Raw genomic sequence first — 12,373 nt, 5'->3', positions numbered from 1 at the left:
GTCTGATGCTCCCCACGCTCAAAATATAAAGGCATTAGACTGAATGACATTTACTCTTACTGCAGCGCTCAGAATCTGCATCTGCTGGTGATCATGACACAATCTACCTCAGCAAGAAGCACTTTTATTCTGCTGTTTTATCTGGTGAGTTTGGCTTTTCTTTCTACTTTCGACTAGACGTTTTTCAATAATATTATTACTTTATTACGGGTGTTTCCCCCCTCCCCAATGAGACTTTTATTATTGTCGGTTTAGAATAAATCATAACTCTAGTGAGCTTCAAAATAAAGGTTCCAATTAGCGCCAAAATTTTACAGTGTTACAATTTGATGCCACATAAGTTGTTATTCAATTTCCACAGTGTTTTTAATTCTCTAGTTAACTTCAGAAAACAAATGGAAAAACATTTATAACTTTAAAACAACCATATACAGTCGAAATGGTTCCTGTGAAGATGAGGGATGTTTAAAGTCCAAATAAATGCGTCTGGAAAGGCACTAGGTTTTGAGACACAGACAATTGTGTCTTTAATGACATTTAATAATTAGTTAAAAGTTTGCATGCAGCCTATATCAGTTGATTTCTATTGAATATTCACACTAGGCTAAGATATATTGAAAGAGTTTCAACCAAGAGGCACTGAATGCAAAACGCTGTTTCTCAGTCCCAGCACACTGACCCTTAGGGAGGCTTTAAACAAGCAAGTGCACTTCAAAATTGAGTCACAAAAGAATTTTCCAGTCATTTTAGTAAGAGGACAACAAACCATTTCAATTACTGGTAATCTTCGTCTGTACCTAGTCATTTCTGCCCTCAGGTACAGATGGAGAGCTTTGAGTTGTAATAGTTCTACCACAATATAACCAAGATAAAATAACCTATAAGAGGATCTTTTAAAAGAAATCAGTAAGGTGAACCCTGGATATAATGGACTTTTAGTTTGGTTGGTTTGATACCCAGGGATCCCCTATGCAAAACCAACCCACCCACTCACAGCATGAATGAAACTGTGTCTCTTGGCTTGCTTTTCATTACTTGTTTCCTTGTACATTTTGTGTGGTTTTCTGTAGTGACCAGGTCATATAGCAAACCTGATAATAATTTTTCAGTGGGTGTTTCCTGGGTTGAGAAATTTCCATTTGACCTATCTCTTATCTGACCCCTTTCTCAGGCAGTTTGACAGAAAACGATTACACGCATATGTGAATTTGTCAGTCCTCTGAGTGCCATGTAAACATCCAGATCCACAATCCCATCGATTGTCCTTCAATGGCATTTTCCCTAGAACTAGTGGCATTATTCCTAGAATTTCCCTTTGGACTGTACCTGTTTTCACTCAGCGATAGGGCGGCACAGAACTGTTGTTTATAAATTCATTAAATCAAGATGTCAGTCACTTGTCAGCTCATTTGCTTACATCTGATGATAGATTTGAACTTTAAAACACTTAAAAGCATCTGTAATTAAAGTAATAAAGGCTGTCAAGCAGGTTGGCAAACCTACAAAACAATCATTTCTTGTCATCAAATGACTCTGCACACTGCACACCCTTCCTAGTAAATTTAATAATGCTAAGGTCATGCACTTTTCGCTGAAACCTCTATTTAATGTCACACACTCCTAAGAGTTCAATCTTAAACCTAGTCTAAAGAAAAAAAACTTCCGTTGGTTGCAACAAATGTTTTGAAGGTGTTATTTTAACCTTTACTTCCTTTCAAATAGACATCTAGGTTAAGTCAAGCTTGTTATCATTCACTATATCTGGAGGGCACATGCGTAACCAAACCTTTTTTTTTGTTGCCTGAATCGATCATAGAGGCTTGTTTGCATGTCATCACCTTGGGTACGACTGCGCATTTACACTCAAGTTTAAACACTGTTGTAAGCCTATAGTTTACTACATCTGGTTTAATGATCAACAGAATACAGAAAAACATTAAACGCCAAAGAAAAATGCAGAAAGTAGACGATTTAACCTGATATAAGTAGACAATATTTATGATTAGCATTCATAGTATTCATGTACAAATCAGTTTTATTTGTTTTTCTTTAACAGCTTTTTCCATGTATACACGCCAGCTGTCCAACTAAATGTGCCAATGGTAAGTTTATACCACTTCATCTTTAGCATCTTTCATGTCTCAACATATTGCCCTGAGGTGAATTAGATCAAATTTCTGAATTACAGTCGGCCTATAGTATTCTTCTGTGTAACTATACCATTATGACTGATCTCAGTCCATTTCTCACTCTTGAGATGTCTTTAGATTATTATCTTGAAACAACTGATGGAAAAATAGCCATGATAAAGAGTGTAGGAAACAAAAGTGCCCTTCTTTTGAACGCTGAGACTGACGTAAATGGCATTTAAACAGATATATCTTATGTTTTTATCAGGATTGACCAAGTTAGAGTCTTAAAACAGCTATACACTCTTAAAAATAGAGGTTTCTCAATGCAATGGAAGAACCATTTTGGGTTCCCCAAAAGAACCTTTCAGAAAACAGTTCTTAAAAGTATAATAATCTGAATAACCTTTTTCCAATTGTGCAATGAAAAAAAAACTAACCTCAAAATAAGTACCACAACCCTCTGTAGCCATTACCTTTTATGTGTAATGTCTGAAGAAAATGACACAGACATTAAACATCCTTAGCGCAAGCATGACCTAATGTCCTTTTATAGTAAAAACAGTGGTTACGTGCTCATCCATTCCATTTAGCTCCATCTAATTTTGTATTGCATACGATTCATGCTATTAGTGGTATATTTTGAGGCAAGCATCACAAGCAACAAATGATAGAAATGATTGAGGAGAAGAGAGCTCTTACTTTAAGCGGCCACACTTTTTTTGCCTGCCGAAATTGACAAAAACTCCTACTGTATGTACCAGAGTTATCAAAAAACTAACTCTTGAAGATGGACTCTTTCGTCTTGGGCAGTAAAAAAAACACCTATCAAATATTCCGAACACCTTAGTTAGAAATCGCATTGAAACCATCCAGAACAGTCATAAGGTTTTGCAACACGTGTTTCCTTGTGAAATTGAAAAATCTAGTGTCATGCTGCCAGTCAACATGTAAATGTAACAGATGGGTGGTTTAAAACAATCAATCCATCTCTAACTGGCATTAGAAAACATCAGCAGATCATCTGTCGTGTTTTTAGATTGACCAAAAGCTTGCACTCTCTGTCACCATAAAGCCTTGACTTGTGCGAATTGACTATAGGGAGTTTACTCAGCCTTTAACTGAATGCTTTTCCCTCAAGTTTCAGAATGTCTGTATCTGTAATTTGTGTATGAGTGTGTGCTTTGAAACCTGCTACCAGTCAATTCAAAACTCTTGTAATCATGCTGCATAAATGCTTTTACTCCTGCACATCCAGCAGAGCGATATCACATGGAGATTACTTTTGATCTCTGTGTTCTGTTTCTCATGTAGGTTATAACAAACCCGACTGTGAGTGTAACAGTAATTGTTACCGGAAATCCAGACAGGGAATCCTGACATGTGAATACTGCACACAAATGTGTTCTGGTTAGTGATTGCATAAAATTTCCCAGCACTTAAATGCAAGTATGCTTTGAAAGGGTAAACAAAACTCTGGATTAATGTCATCCTTTATTTACTTGCTTCCTACACACATTCCTGGTCTTACTGTGTGACTCATCAGTGCTCATCATTACATAGAAAAAAGTTTTCTTTTTTTTTCTATGTAATTATCTTTCAGCAATGTGTAATAATTCCCTCTGCCTCATTTTACTTCGGATGATGTCACTAAGGATGTTAAGGAAGTTTTCGGGAGGGGAATAGTTTCGCCATCAGTTAAAGGGTTAGTTCACCCAAAAAAGAAAATTCTGTCAGTAATTACTCTCCCTCATGTTGTTCAACCCCGTAAGACTTTCGTTCATCTTCTGAACACAAATGAAGATATTTTTGATTAAATATGAGAGCTGGATCACTCCTCCATAGGCTTCTAAGGGATTGAAACTGGCCGGCCCAGAAAAGTTATTAAAATTTTAATACTCGAGTTAGTTCACGTAGTGTAACAGCGCAGCGCTTCTGTGTTGTACGTCACACGCAGGCTCACTATTGGCCGACGCTGGTCATGTGTGTGATGCTTGTGACGTACAACACAGAAGCGCTGCGCTGTTACACTACGTGAAATCACTCGAGGCCAACAGAGAAGGAAATGAATAGTTGAATAAAGTCGTTATTTTTGTTTGTTTTTTGCACACAAAAAGTATTCTCGTCGCTTGATAAACTTAAGGTTGAGCCACTGTAGTCACTCGGACTACTTTAACAATGTCTTTAATAACTTTTCTGGGCCGGCCAGTAGACTTGTAGTCAAGACCGCCTAAACCGAGACCAAGACACTACCAAGACCAGAGTGTATCGAGACCAAGACAAGACCAAGACCAAGACCAAGACAGACCAAGTCGAGACCAAGACCGAGACCAAGTCGAGACCAAGACCGAGACCGGAGGGGGAAAAAAAACAGACTAGTGTTGTTGAAGCTAAGCAATTACTTGTAAGATTTTGTTTTGCATTGCCTGCCTATCTCTGCCGATTTCGAAGTCTCCAAATGAATCCATTCTGCAACTTTTAAATACATAATTATATTTTTAAAAACGAAATTATAAGCTAAAGTCCAGGATCCGAAAGTTGGTTGTTTTGTCGCTATGGTTACACACACACACACACACACACACACACACACACACACACCGTTGGCGGTGCGCTCAAAGTCATCTGTCAGTTGTGCAGTTACCCAAAATCTCCTGAATGAAGTTAAAACCCATCATGTCACTGATATGTGTTTTACTAAATATTAATACATCAAAAACTGTACATGATATGTGTTTTTTAAATCAAGTGATCAAAGTGCTCGTTGCCGCTGCGATCAGTGGCGCGGATACGGCTCGCGCACCGCACTGTCTTCACTCGGACGCGCGCTTCAATCCGTTGCGGATATATCGTCGTGGATATTGATATTGCTAAATCCCCCGAAAACTATGTCGGTCTGAGACAACGAGACCTAGACAAGACCGAGAGGTCCGAGACCAAGACAAGACCAAGACCAAAGACCGTCAAGGCCGTGACAAGACCGAGACCACGTAGAAGTGGTCTCGAGACATACATCACTACCGGCAAGTTTCAATCCCTTGGAAGCCTATGGAGGAGTGATCCAGCTCTCAGATTTCATCAAAAATATCTTCATTTGTGTTCAGAAGATGAACGAAAGTCTTACGGGGTTGAACAACATTTGGTTGAGTAATTTTTTGGGTGAACTATCACTTTAATTTCCACTGGATAAAATCAAGTCACACCCCATTTTTTTCTTGTTTCCTAACCCTTTCCTAAAGGAAAGTGTTCTATTAACACTTGTTGTAAAAATTGACGAATCGTGCACAAGACTGGGAATGTGAAATAAGAAAGTAAACAGAGTAAATTTCATGTTGACTTTAACCTTAGTGTCCATTCACACAGAACGGGTTTTCCTAGACGGACGTCTTTTGCATGTAACAAGCGTTCTAATAATGCCGGGCTTAAGTTAAAATAAGTAACACATCTCGAGACCTAGCGCTTTTATCCATTTCACTGCTGGCGTCTCACGTTTCACGCGTTGTGTTCTCGCCAATTATGTGTTGTTTACGCGCGTTGATTATTCATGTGTAAGCAACAAAAGTTGAACTTGTTCTAACTTGAGCACCACGTTTTTAGATCGCTGTGTGTCGGGCACGAGCTCAGCGACCAAAGGCGTCCGTCTATGATGCATGTTTACATAGAAAAACAACAGAAAAGCAGCTCAGTAGAATGCAAAAGCACTTTCTGTGTGAATTGTCCCTAATCTGGATCATGTGTAATGTGAAAAGTACACTTCAAATTGAAAGTTTTTCATACTAATTTAATCAAATCAAATCTATAAGATGTTTGAATGTTTTAGTACAATTATTGTCATTGATGGCTCTGTATGTCCTTGAATATTTTGGGTGGAAACAGAGGATAAAAATCAGGTGGAAGTTACTCCATGCACTCAGGAAAGCAATCGGGAGTGCTCCTGCAAACCAGGTTTTTACTGTAAGGAAGGCAACAATTATGTCACATACTGCCATAAACCATGTGTTCCCTGTGAGACGGGCACATTCTCCAGCAAACCCTCTCTGGACCCAGCCTGCAAGCCTCATAAAGAGTGAGTTACATTCATGCATATTAGAACATTCATGGCCCACCATGGGTCTGATACTGTTTTTTTTTTTAGTTTGCCACAATACCTTTAAAAAATATTTAGAAATTATCATTAATGCATGCAAGTCCCTCAGACTTGTAGTCAATCCAAACAGAGGCCAGAATATCTTGTTTTGACCTTCATTAAACTAGCCACCATAATTTAAGGGACTGAAATACTCAAACTTTTTAATAGGGATGCTTTGTGTAAATGTGTGATTTACACAATTAATTATGTTTTATTGGCAATAAGCAGCTAGTCCTTCATATAACAATTCAGCATTAAAAATTGAAAGAGAATGTAAACAGCATAAATTCATTATAACAGTAAGATAAAGATCCGCTAGTTTCACTCTCTTTCATTTTTCTATCTATCTCTATCTCTGTTTTTTTTCACACTCACTTTCTCGATCTCTCACACATTTTATATCTTGGCTTCTGCTTGCCACTTATTTGTACAACGCAACTTCAGCATTCGGTCTGTTATACTACAGTATATGGTTTATTGTAACCGTAAAGTACCACATCAGAGACTTTTTACCATTCTCATCACACATCTGTGTATGAGAATCAACACACAGTCCATGTGATGTGTACAGACAGCTGTGAATGGTTAAATATATGCAAGGACGATAAGACCAATCACAATTCAATATGCAAATTACAGTGATATAAGCTCTGATGGTTACATTTAGAATTCTGAACATGCTTTCTGGGAAGGTTGAGGTTAACAAAAGTAAACATAATATTGAGTTATTTGCATATTATCTGCTAGATATCTGAGGAATGTTAAACCAGTGCTGTCTTACAAACACACAATATTATATCAACATGATAAGGCTGAGCTGCTCTTGTCTCATGCATTCTCTCGGTGCCCTTTTCCACAGTTGTGCTCAGTTGGGAATGATAACGCTCAAAGAGGGCACAGCGACACGGGACAGAGAGTGTGTGTATGCCACAACAAAGATGGCAGCATCATCTACCGCCTCCATTATCAGTACTACCATCTCGTCCGATACGACTCCCATGCCGAGGACAGGTACTGTTGGGATGTGTTGTATATATACAATCATATCTTTATGGAATGGAATGTTTAAAATATTTAATCTTACAGTGAAAAAAATAGTAACCCTCAGTAGCTTGGGCACAGAGGGCACAGAGGGCACAGCAACACAGGACAGAGAGGGCATGAATGCCACAACAAAGATGGCAGCATCATCTACCTCTCCCATTATCATTACTACCATCTCTTCCAATACAACGCCCACGCCGAGGACAGGTACTGTTGGGATGTGTTGATTGTATATACAGTGATGTCTTTTTGGAATGTAATGTAAAAAATATTTAAATCTTAAAGTGAATTTTTTTTCAACCTGTGGAAGTCAGAATTGCGAGATATAAACTTGCAATTCTTAGGAAAAAAGTTTATAATTGTGAGATATATATATTTTTTTTTGTGTGTGGCGGAGACAAGCTATTTAATTAATTAAACCTGTAAATAATATAGCATAGTCATATTACCTAAAATTTCAAAAGCATCAATTTTGCATAAAGAAAATGAAGCCTACTTTAGGACCTTTTAGTTTTTGTAGCATTATTTTCATGAAATGTATGAATGTATTACCCTAATGCAAAAAAAAAAAAACCTCTTCAAATTAAAGTTTTTTTTTTAATAATGTGTGCCTATTTAAATAATAAATAAAATCATTGTATCACAGTAATGAGAATCACCATAATAATCATGGACTCAAAAATAAAAAGTTATTGTAATGACAATTTGTGGGGAAAGTGTGCTTAACTGTGATTAAAATAAATAAAAAGCCTTAATTAAAAAAATTATAATTTCGTTTCTTCAGTTTAGGGTGAAATGGGACCTAGACTTGTTTTTTGTCATTTTAAGGATAAAAAGTAATTACATTTTGTTAGAATAACTATTAAACTAATAGTCAAGTCAAGCCACCTTAATTTATATAGCGCTTAATACAATACAGATGTTTCAAAGCAGCTTTATAGTGATAACAGGAAAATAACTCAATGCAAACTGTTGATTTCGGCTGTATAGCAGCTCTAAAATCATCTAGCTGAAGTCAGTTCAGTGTTGATTCAGTTCCGTTTTAAAGATCATCAGTTATTAAATTAGTTAATTTAATCTATAAAGCTGTTCTGCGAAAAAAAGAATATAAGAATAAAGAATAATCTCATCCAATAGTGTTAGTGCAATCAAATCAATGGTATTGTTGAATATAAAACATAGCATTGTTGAGTGAAATGACATTGTGTTACTCTTTGTCATCACCAGAGGGCAATCGACTACAAAGAGACACCGACCTAGAAGAAAGCCAGTCCAGTTGGATCCTGCTGTTAATCTTACTGTTGATGCTCTTGTTCATGACTGGATTTTGTATGCTGATGAAAGGCAAGGCCCTGAAAACCCTTTCGAAATGCTTCGGTATGATATAAAGACTATAATGCATTGGATCTTATAAATACTTAAGCAAGCAACAGGCTACAAATCAATACAAATAACACAACCCTGCAATGATACTGTGTTTGTCATCAGTAATTGTTTTTGGAATTTTCAAATAATGAAATCTAAACCCAAGAAATCTAAACCCTTTTGAAGCACAGCATTGTCATGTCTAAAGTGCAGTGTAGCGGCTATAAGAGGCCTGGAATCCACCCAGATCACTTCTTAGTAAAGCCAATTGCACTGTGTCTCACGTGCTTTAATTCCCATAAGATCACACTCAACATATATATTCAGAGTGTTTCAGAATGACATGCATTCAACACATCCGTGGCAACCTGAGAAACCACAGAACGCCTATATGCACGAAACATACATTTCACACTGTCCTCGTGCACCTACACGAGCTGCTCTCACTCTCTGACACGCACAGCGTATTTACTTATTTCTTTTTTTTTTCATTTTAGGTTTAATACATGGAGAACATGTAAGTACTTTTTCACAATAAATGCAATTAACTTGATTTTGAAAGTGTTAAAGAGGACCTACTATGCACTTTTACAAAGTCTTGTTTTTGGGCTCTACTAGAACAGGTTTATGCTTGAATGTTCAAAAAACACATTATTTTTTCCCATATTTGATGTTAGTGTTGTAGCTCTTCTCATTAACACTCCGTTTAGTTCCTGTCTCTATGAAGCCCCTCCTTCTGAAAAGCACAATGTGCTCTGATTGGTCGGCTGGACCAGTGTGTTGTGATTGGTCAAGCGCTTTGAGCGTGTTTGGGAAATGTCCCGCCCCTTGCCATAACCGTTGCTGAATTAAACTACCGGTAGTACTACTTTTACCTTATCTTTCCATGTCAGAAATAGCAAGAGTAGTATGCTAGTATGCGGTTATGAATTCAGCATGTGAGTTTCAACACACTACTAACTAACTCAACCATTCCCCGCCCCTTTATTCTGCATATGCCTTGGGCAGGAATTATTAAAATGAGGAATATTGTGACGTGTTCGTTCCCGGAAGAAAACTCAAGACTACAATGGAGCGTTTCAGGGAGTTCAGAAACACTGACACTGATATAGAGAATAACTTTGTGCTTTGTAACTTTGCAGACCTCAAACTGCAACATTACACACTAAAGAAATTTGAAAATGTAAAAAAAAGTCATAAAAGGTCCTCTTTAAAGTGAAAATTCCCCTTTAATTTTGTTTTATGGTCACTGTAGGAAGGTCAGCAGCACTGGAGACAGAAAGCAGGTGACCACCAAATTTTGTCCAATTCCCAATCCAACACCTCAACGGATCACAGCATTGAGACTGAGAGACCGCTTGGCAGTGATGTCAGACAGGTCAAAGGTCAGAGTATGGGGATGGCACCCCAATCTAGTGGTGTGCAGCAGGTCACAGTGAAGCACAATGGGAAGGGTGAGAACGTCAGCAACACTGTAGGTGAGTCCTGGAAGCCTTCCTTGAGCTTAGAGCCATTTCTGAACTTTAATGCATTGCATTGGAACTTATTGTACAGGATCTTTGCAAATGATTTAAAGGAATAAAAATGCTGTCGTGATTCAACAAAAAAGTAGATCATAGCAAGAAGCCCCAAAAGTGTTCAGTCTCTTGCTCACTCAGATCTGCATGTGTCATGTGGACACTGCAAAAAACAAAACATCTTCTCTACAAACCTGAAATTTATTTGTTGGCTCCTTGACAAATTGCTTTGTTGCTCTCTTGTAATTCGCTTTGGACAAAAGCATCTTCTAAATGCGTACATGTAAATGAGATCGATTAATTCTTTTTGTTTTCTGATATAAAAATTAAGTGATTGTATTAGTGCTGTCAAATTGATTAATCACATCTAACATAAACGTTTATGTTTATATAAGATATGTGTGTACATTATATATATGTGTGTGTGTATGTGTGTCATATATATATATATACGTGTGTGTGTGTGTGTGTCATATACATATATATACATATATACACACACGCACACATATATAGGCAAAATATCATCTTTTTTTTTTGTGATTCACAAATGATGATACAGGGTCTGATGAGGAAATGTTGACAACTCATTTTTGGGGAACTTCTTACAAGCCAGAAACTATTTCAATAATTTCCATATAGTATTTCTTTTTTGTTTTGTTACAACCGACGTGTTGGAGCTTGAATGTTTTAGACTGGTTATGTGATGGAAATGTGTTATTAACTTGTGTTCTGTCACTAAACCTTTAGGGCAGATACACCTCATGTTTCCTTGTACTTTATCTGCAATTCCACTATTCTCTAAATTCCATTTTCACTTCCTGTTATGTGGGGACTTTTTTCTTTTACAACTTTTTTTGTTTGTTTAGGATTTCCTTTTAGCTTTTCCCTGCTCCTGTTGAAGTTGATAAACAGTTTGGTTCCTCTCTGTCTATAGCCAGAGGCCATAACATGCCCTTTTACAAAATCTTGGTTTAGTTTTTAGGATCTGCTGCTTGAATGTTCAAAAAACACCTTATTTATTCACATATTTAATATTGTTGCAGCACCTCTCTTCCCAGTCAGTCAGTCTGGTGTGTTTCTCAAAGCCATACATGCATACATACATACATATTTATGATTTTGGCTACAAAAAGGTTTGGGCAGTATAAGTTTGATGCATTTTTGCAGAGGGTAATAGATAAGACCTGTTTTGATTTTTAGTTTAAAAGTTGTGTTGACTTCATTATCATTTGTCTATTTTAGGGTCCATCTACATCTACTCTCCTGGAACAGTGATTTTAGGCGCCAACTCGGGCGATAAAAAGGAAGAGGCAGGAGTTTGCGAAGAAGCCCTTCCCCTTATCAGCGCACCACAGCAAGAGTCAAATCCCCCCTCACAGGAGGTCAGAATAACAATGAGTGCACAGGAGAAGGCCGAGGAGGAACTGAGCTTGAGTTTTCCTGTGCCAGCAACTGGAAAGTGAGAACTTGAACACGTGGTTTCTTGCATGAACTTCAGAATAGCCTTCAACAAGGTTCCATGTTGAATCACAAGGCTGAAACTCACAAGTGGCCAGGTGTAGTATTCCTGGTAGATCGTGGCATGATGCTAAGATCATGGTTTCTCTTCTTGAGAAACGCGCATGCTGACAATGTATTGGTTAGGCTACCTTGAATGAACTGAGAGTCGATTACAGAATGCGCGAATGTTCCAGATGTAAAGCGCAAAGTAACGAGTTTGGCCTTTTTGCACATCAAGAAGATGATTAAAGGTCGTTCACACCAAGGACGATAAGATAACTATAAAGATAACGATAAGGTTATAGTTCTAAAATATTACAGTAGCCTATAGCAGAGTTCACACCACAGCCATAACGATAACAGCAGAGAAACGATATCGTTGGAATCACTTCCAGAACGATTTTATCCAGCTAATGAACGATAAAAACATTGGCAGCCAATCAGAATCCATCCTGCTGTAACGAGCTCGAGCATTTAAAGTGACATACAAACACGCGCTTTGAACAAAACGATATCATCAGATGATGCTAATATTATCTTCATAGTTATCGGTCTTGGTGTGAACGGGCCTTTACGCTTAATTTACGTTTGTTCATTTGTTTTTGTTTTTTCGAAATGCACATCTGAATTGCTGCTGCAGCAAAAATGTCAAAAATGTTGTTGTTTTTTAATGTACCTTTCCTCTT

The 12,373-nt window shown here is 37.5% G+C and overlaps 2 protein-coding genes across 2 annotated transcripts in view; both read left to right on the top strand.

The window, feature by feature from the left end:
- Window positions 1-12,373, top strand: part of emp3a (epithelial membrane protein 3a) — a 127,195-nt gene that overhangs the window by 15,266 nt on the left and 99,556 nt on the right. The gene's annotated exons all lie outside the window — the stretch shown is intronic.
- Window positions 7,388-11,989, top strand: si:dkeyp-61b2.1 (uncharacterized). The gene is made up of 5 exons (XM_056255303.1): window positions 7,388-7,509; window positions 8,530-8,679; window positions 9,165-9,184; window positions 9,923-10,145; window positions 11,430-11,989. The coding sequence occupies exons 1-5, from the start codon at window positions 7,419-7,421 to the stop codon at window positions 11,648-11,650; spliced, it is 705 nt and encodes a 234-aa protein (XP_056111278.1). The 5' UTR covers window positions 7,388-7,418; the 3' UTR covers window positions 11,651-11,989.

Source organism: Rhinichthys klamathensis, unplaced genomic scaffold (assembly GCF_029890125.1).
Source record: "Rhinichthys klamathensis goyatoka isolate OS25496 unplaced genomic scaffold, OSU_Roscu_1.1 h1tg000120l_1, whole genome shotgun sequence".
Classification (NCBI taxonomy): domain Eukaryota; kingdom Metazoa; phylum Chordata; class Actinopteri; order Cypriniformes; family Leuciscidae; genus Rhinichthys; species Rhinichthys klamathensis.
Note: the sequence above shows the minus strand (reverse complement) of the source record. Positions and strands in the feature narration are given on the sequence as shown.

What these genes read in the sequence shown, in the direction of transcription:
- si:dkeyp-61b2.1 (XM_056255303.1), top strand. Translation starts at nt 7,419, where the DNA reads ATGAATGCCACAACAAAGATGGCAGCATCATCTACCTCTCCCATTATC. An exon ending in AACGCCCACGCCGAGGACAG is followed by an intron (nt 7,510 to 8,529) that starts GTACTGTTGGGA and finishes TGTCATCACCAG; the next exon opens with AGGGCAATCGACTACAAAGA. An exon ending in AACCCTTTCGAAATGCTTCG is followed by an intron (nt 8,680 to 9,164) that starts GTATGATATAAA and finishes TTTTCATTTTAG; the next exon opens with GTTTAATACATGGAGAACAT.